This window comes from Entamoeba invadens (assembly GCF_000330505.1).
Source record: "Entamoeba invadens IP1 unplaced genomic scaffold scaff_1105074725991, whole genome shotgun sequence".
NCBI classification, from domain to species: domain Eukaryota; phylum Evosea; order Mastigamoebida; family Endamoebidae; genus Entamoeba; species Entamoeba invadens.
Genome location: NW_004440432.1, coordinates 268895 through 287939, shown reverse-complemented (window position 1 = coordinate 287939; position 19045 = coordinate 268895). Strand labels below are relative to the sequence as shown.

Sequence of the window (19045 nt, the reverse complement as noted above, 5' to 3'; positions counted from 1 at the left end):
TAATAGTTCTGAACACCCGATATTTATATGCAACAATAATGCCAATTATGCAACGATCACGCAAACTGTGCAACAAAAAATAATTATTTTGAAACGGGGCTGAACAAAGGTACAAATCTAATTGTTATGAAACAGAAATCTATTTGTTATGAAAAATAAGGAATTGTTGTGAAACTAACTGTATATTAGATGAATAACAATGAAAAGGTACTTTTTGAAATAAAAAATTTGTGAGTGTTGTAATTTAATATGTTAATATATTTAATACAACAATCAAAAAAATATTATTTATTGTTAGTAACAACATATCACATCGTTTGAAAGAAGTCAAAAACGTTTTTAAATAAAGAGTTTGATTGATTAAAAACAATAGAGTTAATTTATGATTATTTTTATTTTTTTTTTTCAAATCAGTTTTAATAATTGTATGTAAAAAAATAAATCTTGTGAAATCATAAGTTAAGTCAATTAATTTTGTTAAATAATTATATATTAGTAAATTTCAAAAACCAAGTTTAATAATTGAGAAGTAACCCAAAAACCTTATAGTTAGTTAACCAAATACCCATTAGGTAACTGAACTAAAGATAGAGAATGACCTTAATTATTAAATTATTAAAATGAACTTATATATTAAATAAAGTAATATAGTTAATTAATTGATAAATTAATTATTAATATAGTTTTAAATAACCAATATTTTATAAATTATAATAAATCCATATGTTTTTTAATATTTGGGTTAGATAATATATAGTTGGCGAGTCAATTATTTTTCAGTTAGCTAACGGGGTATATAGTTAACTAACTATAGGCTGTTTAGTTTTTTTTAAAATTGGAATCGTAACAATTTATCAAATGTAATTCAAACTTTATATTAAAATTAAAACCTCAACAAATACATTAATGTCTTCAATTGAATTATTATGATGGCAATTACAAATCAATTTTGAGTTAATGGGTATACAGTGTTTATTCTTTATGTTGTTGGTAATATTTTGACCAGTACGATTCGAAAATTTCAGAAAAAAATAGAAATTTCAAAAATTAAAAATATAAAAAAATATTTTAAATTTATTCAATTTTAGTTTTTATTATACAATTTTTTTTGTTAATTATAAACCATATGTTAATTATATAATATTTATTTTTATTTTACAAATAGAGTTGGTCTATACAAATAGACCGACTCTATTCCAATATGATAATTGGAATAAATAAAGTTGAAATTACAAACAAGAATAAAAAGCTCATGTTGGTTTAAACGTGGTTAAACAATTGTTGTTAATTGACTCTAATTTGTTTTTGAAGTATAGATTTATCAACAATGTGTCTAACCATATTCATTAATGCAAGTTATTATTTGATATTTTTCAATAGTACATGCCGGCCGCTAAGTTTTTCAAGTGAAAAAGTATATAAAAATTATAATATATAGTAATTCAATATGAAAATTTGTTTGATGTTTTATGTGTGGTATTGACTTGATATCAAACATTTATTCCATCTCAAAGTAAAAGATGTTAAATGTGCTTTATTATATTTAAATAATTTTAAAACTACAAAGTGTATTAAATGATGTTTATTTTATATATATTTATATTTGTTTCATGTGCAGTAAACCCAAAAGATGCTGGTCCTACAGAAGACATTGAACTACCTGAAAATCTTATTACGATTATTCATCAACATTATACCGAGTCGTATGAATTAATCAGACAATTGGGAGGTCTTCATGGTGACACACTTGGATTTCCACATCTATATGGAGAGGGAATGACCAAAGCAGTCGACGAAATGCAAACACTGGAAGACCAAATTGTTCAATTACTTGAGAAAATGTTGAATACAAGAAGAATAACAAAAAATGATTTAGAACAATTGTGTCTGTTACTTTCGAAGACTTATAATTTACATGATGTTCATCGTGGTTATGGAAAATACATCCTTTTACTAAAAAGTAACATGGAGTCGATTTCAAAAACAACAGAAGTTGCCACGAGAATGAAAAGCCGACTTAACTTGTACCTTATGTTGGATTTCAATTGGTTTCTTAATCGTCACAAGTTGTTATTGAAGTTGTCGTCTTTTGTTGGCTTATTAAAAAGCCCACACTTTCTCAAAGCACAAAATTTAGTTATGGCTTTGGCAGAAACATTAAGACGTTATCCAGGTGCTGAAAGATCACAAACACAACAACGAGAAGAAAATCTAATTCCAAAAGTGCAACAACCTGAAAAGCCAGAAGAACCAAGTTCAAAACCACATCTTTTGAAAAGAAGTGGTTCAATAGGTGATTTAGTTGAAAAAGAACAACAAAGAGTACGTTTAAGAAGAAGTTTATCGCAACCTACAACAAGTTCGCAAACATCAACAACAGCTGGAGGAGTTAAACCAAGCGAAGAAAGTAGGCAAGAATTAGAGCAGAGAGAAAAGGCAGCTCGATTAAAGGCGGAATTGGAAAAGAAGAAAGAAGTTGAGATTCCAAAAGATCAAATGACAACAATAAAAGAAATATTAAAGTGTTTGGAAGAGATGATAAAAAACCTTAAAATACTTAAATCGTTCTCATTCCAAAACCAAAACTTTTTTACATCGCAATTTTGGGCTTCAGCGGGTATGATGGAAATGCACATTGACGACGTGAGACATTTATTGATACTTGTTGAGAAGAGGGCTCATATTAATAAAGAAATGATGGAAGAATGGATGGTAAACATGGCCAAATATTTCGATTTTCAAAATTTGAAAGCTGGGTTTGGAAATTACTTCTTTTATATAACAAGAAATGTAGAAAACATTCAAAAACGATATTCGGGCGATGAAAACACATTGAAAAGAATAATGAAAGTGTTGTTACTTGATGATAATTGCATTGAACATCTTTTAAATCTTGTTGATAATTTGGCAAATTTGCTTCAAGTGAACAACGATGATGCGTTTGTCAAAGGAAGACATCAATTAGTTGAACTATTAAAACGAATTAAAGCTGAAAAAACACTTATGTCAAAATCGCCTTCTGGTAGTCAAAGCGATGTTTCATCAACAGGAACTAAAAGGTCTCCAACAACAGAGAGAAAATGAAGTGGAATAAAGTAAAAGTTATTAACTATAACAGTAATCATTAAAGTTTTATTAAATTTTGTATCATTGTATCAATCTAAAAATATCTGAATATGTGAAGTAATTATATTTAATATATCAAATTATAAAATCCTAAACAAATACATTCAAATTTGTATATTCTTTTTTGTTGATAATTCTTTTTTATTTTAATATTTTCAGCACGTTTTAAAAAAAGCCAGAGTAGTAATTATGATTACATGTTTAATGTGTTATTAAGAAAAAAACAAATAAAAACGTAATTATGATTTATTCCCCCACAAGTTTTCGATACCAGAAATAGGTTGGTAATAACAATTACCAAGAGACATCACAAAGTCGTCAAAACACTCTCTACAATTTTCGTCTAACAAATCTGTCATTTTGCACCCATCTTTTGAATTGCTTTTGATTACACTTTGTGCGAACAAATTACTTAATGGATATTCTCCCGTCAAATGGGCGTTTTCAGGAACACTTCCGAATAAAATGTACTTCTTAAAAAGGTATAACAAATCTTCACCCACTTCACAATCTGTAAAGTATATATAGAACTTTTCATACGTCTCATTTCCTCTCAAGAAATCTTCTTTTTTATAAGAAATTTTCATTTGACTTCTCTTGTAAAATTTGTCTGTGGCATTTGACAAATCTGATAGCAAATCGTTCATCTCGTTGAAAACAAGCAGTTCCAAAAATTCATTTTTGTCCTTTGAGAACTCCTTTTCAGTATAAAACACCATGATCTTTTCCATCCCAATGTTAGTTGGGAAGAATCCCAAAGTCATAAATTTGTAATTAAAACTGTTACTTGAGATGTCCATTTTGTCTGTCGATATCCACAAGAATTTGAACCACGTCATTATATTAAGAGTGAAATCGAAATCGTAATTAACGAAGTGGTCGACCTTTTTATTGTCAACAAGGTATTCATTACTCGCTATAAATGGTGGTACTTGTAAAGTCAATGAGTTATTTGCCCAACAGTATATATCCAAATTGAAGCTCTCAATTCCAAGACCGAGACCTATATTAACTTTAAATCCCAAAGCTGCTTTGAAAGTTGCACTTCCAAGAATGTTGAACGCACTTGAACGACTTTTCTCAACAAAGTTGTAAATCACTGGATTTCTTGCAAGTGAATTAATGGATAACGAGAAGACGTAATTTACTGTATAGTTCGTTGACATTTGAGCCAATAAAGTTAAGTCGAAATCAAACACAAAATAAACATTGAGAAGTGGCCCAATAGACATAGTGTACGACCCGATTTGAAATTGGAATGATGGGAGTCCAATCTGTTTTAAGTCGAATATTTGGAGCTCCTGGTACCTTCTCAAACTCACCCAAAACTTACTGATAGTGTTAAACCCAATTTTTGTATCAACGTCAACCTCTGCTGTGAATTTTGAGATGCCAGAAAATGATATGTCGAACTCAAAGTCCTTTAATTTATACTCTGCTATGACAAAACAATCTTCACATGTAATTTTAAACCCGGCAGTCACTGCAAATACCTTGTTACTTAGTTTGCACAATTCTTGAATAACAATAGAAAGTGGGTCACTATATCCAACTGTATTTTTACAATTGAAGTCGACAAAAGTCTTTGAGACTTGATATTTATCTTCCACAGTCGGGTCATTCCAAGCTGCTCTATATACCAACTCAGATGAATATAGTTTTGATCGTTCATTTTTGCAGTAGAATTTTCCAAACGAACAGTCGTACTTGATTAAAACATATAATTTGAAAAAGCTTTGATCCTCAGTCTCAAATGTAACATTATATCTCTGTCCAACTACATACTCCGGTCCATAAAATTGGCCTCCAACAAGTTCTGGTTGGACCAACAAGAAATTTGGATATTTTTGTTTGACCAATACCGAAAATTTTCCAGTCACCAATTTTTGCATAGCAAAGGTTATGTAATACTTCTTTTTCATTATATCATGGTAGAAACTTTCAAACTTGATTTTTCTCTCACTGTTGATCGCAAAGTAGTTTGAGACAATCGTTTTACAGAAAAAGACGCCACAATTGTATTTTAATTGTGTGTAAAATTCAGTTGAACCAGCTACATCCGGAATTGTAAAGCACCCACCTTTCGCATACAAATCAATCGTCCCTGTATAATAAGAAGGGTCTAACCCCCATACATCCTTTTTGAGTTCAATCGTGACGGTTTGATCTTCCAATTTCTCTTGAAAATCCCATCCAACACAGAGTGTATTTCCACTTATTAAATTTAGGCCTATTTCGGGCTCAGTCATAACTACTTGGTCTTTGTTGGTCGCGTCTGACATAACAGAGAACACTGGACTTTGTGCAAAATCACACCACGAATAGAAAGCGAAGTTACAATTGTAATCAAGTTGAAGTATCATATTTGCATCTCTAAATATATAGTCATCTGCTTTAAATGAAAATTTCTTAAACTTTGACTCTACTTTTAAATTGATGAAATTTTGGGTGATAGTCTTTGTACAGAAAACACTGCCACATTCAAATACTCGCAAATTGATAATTGGGTAATTTTTAATAAAGTCATCACTTGCCTCCCACATGACATTCACCGTTTCATTACTTCTAAAGATCTGTCCCGAGAGTGGAGAAGTCACAACAAGTTGTGGTGAGTAATTATACGTGAAAAATTCAGATAAATAGTAAGTGTAAAACACATTATTGCACTTCACTTCCATTGAAATGTATGCCTTCTTTATAACCTCTGCAGAACCTAAATATATTTTAGTGTTAAGCACTCTTCCATCATTTTGATATTTTGACAATCCTAAAGCGGCATGGAGCACGTTATCATCAAAGAATCTATTACTTCTCCTGATAATAAAATGTATCAAAACATCAGTGTCTAAGCATTTCTCAAACGTTTTAAATTTGACTGTCAACCAGTCTCCTCTGTAATATGATGATCCAACATTCGAAGAAACCTCTTGAATATACTTTGGAACGCCCTTTGATGTTGAATATTTTGGATTTGAAGAAGTTTTATTGTGCATCATGAACTGATATTCACGCTCTTGTTGCGCAGTCCAATACGTTTCTTTCAAATACTTTCTTGCCCCATTAGAACCAACGTTAGCATTTTGTGGAGCACCGTCTGATGAAAGAAGTGATGTGTCAATAAATTTAACTTGAGTTTCAACGGAACCAGAAGGATGAAAATTGTCATCTTCAAGTTTAAAAGTAGTTTTATCATTTTTTTCTTCTGTTTTTTTCACTTCATTTTTTATTGTTTCTTTTGGTTGTTCATTTGTTTTTTGAGAACTATCACGAACTTCACTTATTTCACTATTGGCTTTATAGACTACTTTGGCTCTCTTGAAGTACTCTTTCATATCAGCAAACGAAGTTTTAACCACAAAACCGAAATTGCCTTCTTCTTCATATTGAAGAGATATTTTTTCAATTCTCCTGTTCAAGTTTTCGCACCCCCACATCTGTGACCCTGAAAGTAAATCGCCTTCTTCCCATTTCTCAATATCTTTTGATGTTGCTACTATTTTTAATGTGTTCATTTCATTACAGTCAATGGAATCCACAGACATCTCATCGTCAAAATTATGAACTCCTTCAACCATTTCGACTGCATAATTAAAATTGCCATTTTGGTTCACATTGGATAATGAATTAGATGACTGTTTTGGAGTGTGAAAAATAAAGACTTTCTGGTTTTTTTCATGAACCATATCTCCTTGTATCTGTTGTCTTATCGGACGAGAGGATGAATAAACAAAGAACAGAAATACAAAGTGGAACAAAACAAAGGTAAAAACCATTTGATTGGCGAGTTGAAAATAAAACAGTTTTTGAGGCTATATGAATGTTCGGTTTATCTTTTCGAATTAAAACAAATTATAGAAGAAAAACGAATATTAATTGTTCGTTTTCAAATAGATCATTAAACCATTTATTTGCTATATTTTTGATATTTGGTTTAATCAATTTCAATAAAACTCAACTTTTGGGTGTGTTGATATAAATAATCAAAAGGGTGCTTTTTATGATTCAAAAAAGAGTAAAATATTTTTTGAAGTTATTAAAGAGGATAATAACTTAGTGTGTTTTTTTTAAAAAAACGATAATTATTTGTCATTTTATAACTAATACTCGTTTACGAAAAAAAAGTAAAAATAAAACACAAAACACAAAAAAGAACATTAAAAAAATTACTTTTTGTTTTGAAATGTTGAGTACAACTCAGAATTCAATGGTTAAATACATTTGAAATTATAATTTTATTTTTGTTATTGTAATAATAAATTATATATTTACAAATTTATTATTTTAATTTTGAAATGAAGTTATAAACTTTAATTAATATTTACCTTTATTAAAAAACACCCCAATTGTGTTTATAATGTTCATGTTTATAATAAAATTAAAACTTTTTCTTAAAAATTGATTTATTTAATTAAAAAGTTATTATGACATGATATTATTTTTGTGTTATAATTTAATAAAAATGAGTTAATGACAAACGTAATTGGTAAGTGTTTAACAATTTAATTGGTTTATGAGTCTGCCAAGTTTTAAATTTTTTTTTCTAAAATACACATTTCAATTAGTACAGATGAACTACTTATAATAAAAATGGTAATAATATATAATAAATAAATAATTTTTAAATTGAACTACCATTTTTATTAAAATATATAGAAATAAATTTAACATCAAAAAATATCAAAACGATTATTATTCAAATGTTAATTAGTTTTGTTTCAATCTAAAATCAATAATAAAAAAAATTATAAACAAACTAAATTTATAGTAAAAGTTCTTCATCATCAAACTTATTATGTTTTATTATAATTTTTTCTTCTTTTCTAATATCACTTTTTTCTTGACACGTTTTGTCGTCGTTTGACTGTAAAATTGTGTTTAAAATGGTGATTTTTTTACAATTTTCAAAGCAATAATCACCAATAGTATGTTTCTTGTTGTCAAGAATCAAAACAAGTTCTTTACAATTACTAAAAGCCTTTTCACCAATAAATTCGCAATTTTCTAGATTTAAGTTTTGTATAGAATAACAATTTTCGAAACATTTCTTTTGGATCACTTTCACATGACTCAAGTTAATTTCTTTTAATGAATAACAATTTTTAAAACATTTATTTGGAATTTCTACGATATTAAGAGGCAATGTCACAATACTCAAAGTTTCACATCCATCGAATGTAGACACTTCTATAACATTTACAGTTTCTGGTATATTCACACTTTTCAGATTTATGCAATCAGAAAAACATCCTTTTCCAAGTGTATTTAAATGTTTTGGAAGTTCAACACTAAAAAGTGAAAAGCACTTTGCAAAACAGAACTCTTCGATGTTTGTGAGTGATTTTGGCATTAAAATTTTATTCAACAAAAAACACATATAAAAAGTATACGGTGGAAGTTTAGTAATCAACGCCGTAATTTTAACACGTGTTAAGTTGCTGCAACACCCAAAACAGTACTCTCCAATCTCAGCAACGCACTTTCTTAATATGACACTACTAATCGACAAATCGTTGTAAAATGCTCTTTTTCCAAATTTGTTTTGCAAAGAAAGTTTGTCCATAATTTGGCTGTCTACACTTTTCCATAACTCATTTTTTATATCGGCAAGAGTTTTACGTGTGAACTGATTCTTCTTTGAACAACTTTGTATAACAGGGTGTGTCGTTTTTTCCACTGACGGCGAAAGAAAAGGTGATACTAAACTCTTGTTATTGTTGTATTTACTAATGCAAATACAGTCTTTATCATCTTTTGAATCTTCCAATATTTGTGAACGTTGTTGAAATGAGTCACTACGAACAATTCTCCGAGAAGGAACTTTAATGGGAACTTCATTTAGTTTTTGTATTTCAATTTCTTTTTGTCTCAATTTTTTTTGTTCATTTGTATTTTCTATTTCTTTGTATTCAACTTGTTTATCCTTTTCGTTATAAGAGTTTTTCTCAGAACAGTCGACCGAATCTACTTGATTTTGAAAGTCTCTTAAATTGTCATTAAAAATCCCTTTAAGGAGTTTCACTTTTCTTGTTTTTTCTTTTTGATTTCTACATTTCCCACGTGGGTCGTTTTGTTGAATTTGTTCATTTTGTTGTTTGTAAAACAAGTGTTGGGTATACAAATTGTTTTGTTGACTATTTTGTTCGTTTGTGATTGAAACAATTGTTTAGTTTCAAATCCATTTTGGTGTTGGACACAACAATTTTCATCGACGTTAATAATTTGTGTGTTATGAATTGTATTATCTTTGCTTTGTATTTTTGTTTGATTTGCATACCATTGGTTAATTTTTAATGCTAAAATTTTATCAACTAATATATTTTTACTGGAACTATCTCGAGTTTTGTCTTTGGATGCATTTAATAAATCTTTTTGTTGTCCACTTTCTATTAAATTTAATCTTTCCAATAAATTGGGTTGTTCAACTTTGCTTCCATTATTATCATTTTGAAACACATTTTTAATTTCTTTAACTCTTAAATCATCTGATTTTTGTTCTTGACTTTCTAATATGACTTTCTCATCTTTTTTCAATTCGGTAGACCTTTTAAAGTTTATTAAGAGTTGTGCAGTTAAAGAGTTATAATTTACAAAGTTATCAACTTGTTGATTTGTAGTTTTTTGTGTTGTTTGATAAGATCTTTGTATTCTTTGATTTTTAGTTTTCGTATTTGGTGGTGTTACAAGTTTTGAAAAAAGTTCCATTGCATTATCATCGATGTCTTCTTCAATCAATGAAGGACTTTCTATATTTCTATCGCTTCGTTCAATTTCAAATAAATCGTCAAATTTCGACTTTTCCAAATTTTCCAAATTTTGTAAATTTTGTAAATTTTCAATTTTTTCGATTTTTTCATGTTTGCTTTGAAAGTCGGAAAAAATTCGGCATTTTTCAATTTTTTGAATAAGTTGGATTTTTATATCTTTAAAATTGGAAAAAATTGTAAAGTTGAGATTTTCGAGTTCTATCATTGTTTGACATTCGTTTTCTTCAACATAGTAATCAGCCTTTTCACACCCTTCAAAACCACTTGTTGCTATTTTCAAGTTTTCAGCGTCAATTACAACAACTTTTAAATGTACACAATCCTTAAATGCATTTTCTTCTATTGACAAAACTTTTTGTGGTATATATACGAAGGTAAGTGACGTGCAATTTTTAAAACAATTTTTTGGTATTGTTTTGATCTTTGGTGGAATTACTATTCTTTGGAGACTTACACACTTCTCAAAACAACTTTCTCCAAACACAGAAACACTTTTGGGGAGTACCAATTTGGTCAATTTTACACACCCAAAAAAGAAGTGATTTTTAAGTGCAAAAACATGAGGGGGTACCCATGCTCTCTTCAATGAATAACAATTTTCAAAACACCGTTCTCCAACAAATTTTATCGTTGTTGGCAAATGTGCGTTTTCCAATATTTGTGCGTTGGAAAAACACGAATTGCCAATCGAAGTCAATTTTTCGTTGAAGACAATTTCGCTTAGAATTTGACAATTGAAAAAACAAAAATCGCCAAGTCGTTCAATACGTTGAGGCAAAACAACTTTAGTTACGTTTGTATCTTTAAAGCAATTATGACTGAGTGATTTAACAACTTGTGGAATAATGAGTCCATACTTCTCTCGATCCTTTTTTGAATATGTCACTGTAGGATGAGTAACAAAGTTGTTGTTTTCTAAAACGAATCTGATGTATGACGTTTTAAAAAGAAGGTTAAAATTTTTAAACAACATTGGTTTTTCTTTTTGTAATAAAAATTTCGAAAAATCCTTTTCATTCCAAAAATTTAGGGTTTCGATATTCGAAAATATTTGGAATGTTAATTTATCAAGAGGAATTGGATTGTATTTGAATGTTAAACAAGTTTGACGGAAGTTTTTGCAAACACACATTATATTAATAAAGTCTTTTGGTGTTTTTAAATATTGAGAAACTGTGTGTATGTCTTTGCTTGTCAAGGTTGACATATATGTTAATAAAGAGTTTTATAAATATATAATAATTAAAAAATTACAAAACTTATTTATTTTGAATTGTTTTGAATAGACTCTGTCAAGATTATTTTTTATAAAAATACTATTAATACCTAATTATTACAATATAATTAAATAATATAATTGTTTTTAATTTATTGTTCATTGACCAAGTGGATGGGGAATCAAATAATATCGATTTTTTTTTATAAAGTACATTCTTAAGGATTATATCATGTAAATATCATATATAAACCAAAAAGGTAAATTCATATAAATTGAGTTGATATCCTAGGAAAAGCTGGTCAATTCTATAACAAAGGCGTTATTTTAAATATTTAATGTAATTACAATAAAACTAACTTTTTAAATAACACTTTTTATATTAAAATAATAAATTTATTTATTAAAATAATTTTACAACAACAATTAATTATATATTTAATTAATAATTTATAAGAAATCACATTTTAAATATCAATTAAATAATAATTAATACAATCAGTTTATAACTTTATTTACTCTTCAACGTTGTCAAAGCAATTTTGCACATCTGACCTGAAATAGTTCGGGAAACAATTCAAAATACTTTAAAACCAAATTTTAATTTAAATTCCCATTATATTAAACACATTTTGTGTAAATATTCGTCAAATGAACAACATTATTATACAGACATTGTCATATAATAATAAATGAGTCAGTAAATACGTTGAACAACTAAATATCAACCAATAACAACAAAATATATTTTTAAAATGATAAATAGAGTCAGTCTTTTAGCTTTATCTGGTGGACAAAAAATAGCTTTAATATTGTCTAAACATCGGGCATTAGGTAAAGCGTGAAAAAACCCGAAACAATTGGGATAGATTTTTGGGACTGCTTTCCAAATTATTTCGAATTTTATAGTCCAAAAGGCACCAGATAACGTTAAAAGACAGACTTTATTCGGTGTTTAATATGATTAATTTACGGTTTATATTTTTTAATAATTTTCAATCATAGAATTACTTTAAAATATTCTAAAAAAACGCCAAAACATTCTAAAAATGAAAAAACAAATTCAATATAATTGAATAATAAACCATTTTCATAATTATAGATAACAACGAATATAAACAAAAAAAATAATTGTTTTTACTATCACCAAAAAATAAATAATTATTGCCCTTTCAAATTGAAATTCGTCATCTACAAATACAGACATGTTCAATCATTCACTTCTCTATATTTTTGTTATTTTCAGTGTTTGTAAAAGTGAGAGTGGTTGGTGTGAAGATTCAGGAGTGATCACTTATTTTACTTCCACCCAAAGTTGTTTAAAAAACAATTGGGATGTTGTTCCGAATGAAGAAGGTTACAGTTTCACATTTCAAAGTGGGTGTTGTTCCTCCCCAATAATGACGTTTGAAGAAACTGCCTTTAATGAATATGTTGTTCGAAAATTTGAATTTAAACCTTCTGTGTCACTGAAATGTTTATTTGTCAGAGAGGCAAATGTGAATGTCAGAGTGACTTTAGTGGAACTCAATCGACCAGAAAATTTGTTTGTATCTTTTGGTTGTTTTAATAACGAAGGATATTGCAGGACAACTATAAATGATTCTTTGAGACCACCAGTAGTTTTAAGGACACAAGGGATTTCTTTGTTTTCTGATATAGATCAGAATTTCTGGATAATGATATTCAGAACAACATCACAAATCGCTTATTTATTTATTGATGGAAACGTGATGCAATCTGTTAATTTTGAATTCAGAACAACAGTATATGTTGGAGATCCATTTACAAAGGGAAGATATCTATTCACTGGAAAATCAAAAGAAGAGAGTATTGGTTTTTATTTGTCTTCTTTGGAACCATTAGCAAAAGAAGTGTGTGATAGAAATGGGTTTAAACGATTTTTATATTTCAATACAAATGAAACTACAAATACGTCAAATTTGAAAAATACGACTTGTTATTGTAATGCAGAGAATGAAAGTATTACATGGGAAAATGTAAATACATTCCCAGATTGTAGATACAACAGTTCATTATTTGATTTGAATTTAACAGCGATTGGCGAGAGTAGAAGTGAAAGTGAAGATATCAATATTTATCTTAATGTTACTCAATGGTTTTCAATCATTTTCAAAACAAATAGAAAATACATATTAAATGGAATTGATGTAAGTGTAAACACAATTTATTTTGACACTCTGGAAATATTAGAAAATGAAGATATTATTTTTAATTTAAATTGTAATATATCAACTTTGAAAGTAACTTCTATTGGGAAATTTTACTTCAAAAAGAATCTCGTAATTAACACACAAATAATAATATCTGAACCCAATTTTACAAACAAAATATTGTTTGCTTTAGATGGAGATTTTACTGAAGTTAAGACGTCACTTTTATCCAAATGTGGGAAACGAGTGTATTTGACAAAAAGTATGTGTAACATGTGTCTTTGTAATTACACTGAAAATGGCGAATGGGATCCAAAAGGTTCTGATGGAATAAATCGAGGAGACTGCTTTAACAACACTACACAAAATACTTTGACTCTTCAAATTCTCTCATCACAAATGAATGAAAATTTAACTACACAAACTTGGAACAGAATTGAAATTAATGTTAAAGATGTGAATGTCACTTTCACTTCAAATGTTACAACAAAAACACTTTCACTGCACAAATGTGCCACTTTTAATGCACCACTGAAAATCACTTCATCAATCGAGTTTTACACTAATGGGTATATTAAAATGACTTCGAAATATTCTTTAACAATCGGCGAAAGTGTCACAATAAATCTCAATAATATGACAACAATTGGGGATAAAACGGGTCTTATTCAAATTCAAAAAGGTGGTAAATTTATATCAGACACAACCAACATAAAAGTCAATTTTAACAATTATCAAGACAATTATATCAACTTGATTTCATTTCAAGAAGTTCAAAATTCATCTTCAACACCTTTGTTTAATAAATTACTTGGTGGGAAATTATATCGATCTTATCTAAACTCTAACAATGTTGATACAACCGTTACATGTACTTATATCAGTGGAAACTTTGATGATTACAACAGTTATGACAATCAAGTCCTACACTGTTTACTATCCTCTGTTAATTCAACAATTGTAATACAAAACACAAAACTCGAACAAAACATCAATTTTATTGGAGTATTTATGCAAAACACAACGCAACTTGATTTTATTAAAAAATACACTTTTACTTCTAAATTTAAAGAACAAAATGAAAACTTAATTTATATTAACAACTCTTCAAAAAATGGCGAAAACATTGAAATTTCACAAATGAGTAAGAAGTGGATTTTAGGTTCTAAATTTGGGTTTACCACTACAACAAAATTATCAAAAAAGGAGATGAGGAAAACAACTGATACTTATAAAACAGTGTCATTTAATGAAACAAACCAATGTTTGCTCTTTTATTCCAATTTAGAAAATGGAAGTTGTCATTTATGTAAAAATGACTCATATTTATCAAGTGGAAATTGCGAAGTTATAAGTTCAAAATGTATAACATTATACAAAAAACAAACTTCAGCTGTTTGTGAAGCTTGTGAAACTGGAAGCGAAGTTGATAAATATCAATGTTTACCATGCCCGACTAATTGTCTTCATTGTGTCAAAGGAAAATGTGTTTTATGTGATAAAGAGTATATTGTTGACGTCAATCGAAACTGCGAAAAGGTATTAGTTTATGATGATAATTCGTTATTAATAATATCAGGTAAAACAATCAAATGCAATATTGGATATTTTATTAAATCAAATAAGTGTGAAAATTGTGGTGAAAATTGTATTAATTGTAACAATGAAAGTTCTTGTAAAATATGTGATTCTAAAAGTTTATTGAAAAATGGAGTTTGCACTCCACTAAATGGAGTTATTCTTTCAAACAACGACAATTTAATTATATGTGAAACTGGTTATTACAATATAGAAAATACTTGTCAAAGTTGTTCAACTAAATATGGTGAATTGTGTTCCCTTTGTGATACACACAATTGTCTTCAATGTAAATTGAATGGAGTTATTAATAATGAAGGAAAATGCATCGAACTAACACAAAGTAGTTGTATTCAAACATCAAACAGTTTTTGTAATGGCTGTAAACAAGTCTCTAATTTTATTAATGATAGTGGAGTGTGCACTTCAAATTCCAATTGTTTGATATCAAATAAAAATGAAAAATGTTTGCTCTGTGAAAACAATACTTTTTATGATAATACATCCATGTGTGTTTCATTGGCAAATCAAGAAGAAAATTGTGATCGAATGAATGAAGAACAAGACCGATGTATTCATTGTTTAACAGGTTATTTTGTATCAAATTATCAATGTGAAAATTGTTCTGAAAATTGTTTGGATTGTCTTGATTTTTCAACGTGTCTTTCGTGTACTGAAAATCACTTTTTAAAAGATGGGAAGTGTTTTTCAAATTCGGAAGTCATCACCAATTGCAAAAAGCTTTTACCATCAAAATCAATTTGTGCGTTTTGTGAGAGTCATTTTTACAGAAACGCCGAAGGTGAGTGCATAAATTGCATTGAAAATTGTAATGAGTGCAACACTGAAAAAACATGTTTAAGTTGTTTTACAAATTACTTTTTACTCACAAACAACACACAGTGTATCTCATATGATTTACTTGTAAATTGCGAATTTAAAAGTCAAAGTGGATGTTTAAAATGTTCAACTGGTTTTTACCAACAAAATCAGTTTTGTGTCTCCTGTAACTCAACAACTTTTAATTGTTCCACTTGTGGAACAACTGGAATATGCACTTCGTGTGTAGAAGATTATGTCTTGATAGACTCCAAATGTTACTCTAAAAGTTCAATTGAAAATTGTGTTGAAGTGACAAACTCTAAATGCACGAAATGCACTTTTTGGCACACGCCAAATTACTCAAACACGTCTTGCCATACAAAAGTAGTGTGGTGGGTGATATTGATTGGAGTGATATTTGTTCTCATCATCATAACTATCGTTGTATCATTCGTGTTATTTTTCTCTGTTAAAATTTCTCATCATTATCAAACCAAAAAAGTATATGAGAATATGTGTATTTTCGATGTCAGAAAGTCGAACATTCGATTCACCGAAACTTCAATTGCCAACGTTTTTGTGAACAAAAATGAAATTAAATTTGAAGGAGAAAACGACGAGGAAGCAATTCCAGTGGACAAAGAGTCGCGTGAGTTATTTTGTGTTGGCAATTTTGGAAAGAACACAATAAAAGTGCAATTTTCGTCCAAGGAAGACACAGAAAAATATTCCATTCGAACAGAACCACTTGTGATTTCTTTAAAAGGGAACAAAGCAATCGAATTTGAAATATTTATTCAACCAAAATGTTCGTGTAAAATTGAAGATAAAATCACATTGTTTTCTGTTGATTTTGAAAGTGGAATCACTGCAGAAACTCCAATTAATTTGGTTGCTATAACTCAGATATCAACCAAGTTGGATTATGAAGAATTAAATGAAGACAAAAAACTTGGTGAAGGTGGTTTTGGCATAGTTTACAAAGGTACTTTCAGAAGAAATTTTGTAGCCATCAAAAAGATGAAATTGACTATTTTAGATGATCAAAATAAAGAATTTGAAAATGAGGTATCGATGCTTGACAAATTTAGAAATGAGTATATTGTCCATTTCTATGGTGCAGTTTTTATACCAACCAAAGTGTGTATGGTCACTGAATTTGCCGAATTTGGGTCTTTACAAGATTTAATGAATCATAAAACAAGTGAAGAAGTTATAATGAAACTCCGATTGAAAATGATGTTGGACGCATCAAAGGGAATATTATATTTACATGAAAATGGGATATTACACAGAGATATCAAACCAGATAATATTCTCGTGTTCTCACTTGATGTAAACGAAAAAGTCAATGCAAAATTGACTGATTTTGGAAGCGCTAGAAATGTAAATTTGTTGATGACCAACATGACTTTCACAAAGGGTATTGGAACACCAAAGTACATGGCGCCGGAAGTATTGGAACAAATGAAATATAAGAAGAGTGCTGATATATATTCATTTGCTATAACTATGTTCGAATGCTTTGGATGGAAGGAAGCTTATCCAATTGACACATTTAAATATCCCTGGAAAATAGCAGAGTTTGTGATCAGTGGTAATCGATTAAAAAAACGTCAAGAAACGCCGACAGAATGTTATGCAATTATTCAAAGTTGTTGGGACCAAAATCCAAAAGAAAGGTTACAGATAAATGGAGTTGTGGATCGTCTTCAAAACTGTTTTGATTCACTTTGAATTGATTTTAATCATTTTTTATAAACGTTAATTGAATTAACATTTAAGTTTTGTGTTTGTTTGTTCGTTGTTGATCATTGATCAACACCATTACTGTTAATTAAAATTTATAATATTATACCAGTTTTTTATTAAAACAATAAATATTTATTAAATAATTCAATATAATATAAAGTAAATATATGCTTTTGTGTTCAAATGTTTTTTGGATTCTTAGTTATCATTTTTATAATGTCAAAATACCATTATTATCATATATAAATATACTAATAAGCAGACGCAAAGAAGTTCGGGGCGGAGGAAACCAATACAAAAAAATACCAGCTTAAAAAACGGCTTACAGAGCATATTAACAAATAATCAAGACTTTACGTTGAAATGTGAAAACGGTGAAAAAGACTAGAACTTCGATAACTTTTGATTTGATTGAATAATTCTCTATCGTTTTTGTTGTGTAAAATAACATTTGAACAAAAATAAATTAATTCTATTTTAAATTCAATTACAATTTCTTTTGGTGTTTTTGTAACATTTTGTCTATCATACGATTGGTAATTAATTGGGATCAATTTCTTTTAATTTAAAGTAAAACTAATCTGTTTTAACATGTCACAAATTTCTATAAATATGTTTTTAAAGTATATTGCTTGGTGTTTTGTTATTTTTTCGGGATAATTTTGGTAAAAAAGGATCATTGTGAGTAAAATGACGTGGCACAATCATGTTATTCAACTAATGGCAGCTTGTCTTACCATGTGACAACCAATAATTCTTCTATCTGTATAACTTTTTTTCTATTTTTTAAAAAATTTTAAACATTTCTAAGAATTAATAATAATTTTAAAAAATAATATGAACATAAAAAACATATCATAATATATTATATTAACAAACTCAAAAAATAGTTTGTTCGTTTTTTTGTTGATTAACAACATTATAAGCAATTAAACGTTTTAATGTTAAATAAGTTTTAAAAATAATAATAAATATATATTTATTAAAAAATTTAAATATAATATAAAGCACAATTATCTCTTTTGAATTAAAATGATTTTCAGATTCTTGGTTTATCGTTATTTGTTAAAATACCTTTTATTATATATGCATTAGACTTCGGGCCCAATATTTTTTACAAATGATTATTAGTATTAAAAACACCAAAGAATCGGGTAAAAAATAACATCCCGTTTTAATAGCATTTTTAAATACTAATTTTTCTTAACAAAAAGCGCGGGTTTGAAGTCTAAAATGCATATTCAAAAGAGGGATAATTATTATACTAAAAATACCAAAATGTATATATATATTAATAATAAGTTTTTTTAAAATGATTAAAATTTAATAAAATTATAGCATTTTTTATTAATAATAATTAAATGCTTAATTGTAAAAGCTATAAAGGGGTGGAAAAAAACCGCTTTTGATAATTTAATGGTTAAATGATAATATGATTATAGTTTTTTGTATAGTTTATTTTTTTCCTTTTCCTCGATTTGATTAAAAAAAACAAGGTTTACAAGAGTCTCTCTGACTTTTTCAAGATGCCGATGTTTGTTATTGAAATTTGTGAATTATTTTTTTATGTAAAATAAAGGCTGGATTTGCTGAATGATAAAAGGAGGAGCAAG

The 19045-nt window shown here is 28.3% G+C and overlaps 4 protein-coding genes across 4 annotated transcripts; 2 read left to right on the top strand and 2 right to left on the bottom strand.

Annotated features, from left to right (window-relative positions):
* Window positions 1-2139: 2139 nt before the first annotated feature.
* Window positions 2140-3084, top strand: EIN_361340 (hypothetical protein; the record flags this gene model as incomplete). The annotated part of the gene is made up of 1 exon (XM_004257644.1): window positions 2140-3084. One exon carries the CDS (start codon window positions 2140-2142, stop codon window positions 3082-3084), a length of 945 nt encoding a protein of 314 aa, XP_004257692.1.
* A 281-nt stretch (window positions 3085-3365) lies between these two features.
* On the bottom strand, window positions 3366-6701 carry EIN_361330 (hypothetical protein; the record flags this gene model as incomplete). Its single annotated transcript, XM_004257643.1, has 1 exon — window positions 3366-6701. One exon carries the CDS (start codon window positions 6699-6701, stop codon window positions 3366-3368), a length of 3336 nt encoding a protein of 1111 aa, XP_004257691.1.
* Window positions 6702-7885: 1184 nt separating this feature from the next.
* EIN_361320 (hypothetical protein) lies at window positions 7886-11097 on the bottom strand (the record flags this gene model as incomplete). Its single annotated transcript, XM_004257642.1, has 2 exons — window positions 7886-9107; window positions 9284-11097. The coding sequence occupies 2 exons, from the start codon at window positions 11095-11097 to the stop codon at window positions 7886-7888; spliced, it is 3036 nt and encodes a 1011-aa protein (XP_004257690.1).
* A 1214-nt stretch (window positions 11098-12311) lies between these two features.
* Window positions 12312-17417, top strand: EIN_361310 (protein serine/threonine kinase, putative; the record flags this gene model as incomplete). Its single annotated transcript, XM_004257641.1, has 1 exon — window positions 12312-17417. The coding sequence occupies one exon, from the start codon at window positions 12312-12314 to the stop codon at window positions 17415-17417; it is 5106 nt and encodes a 1701-aa protein (XP_004257689.1).
* Window positions 17418-19045: the final 1628 nt, after the last annotated feature.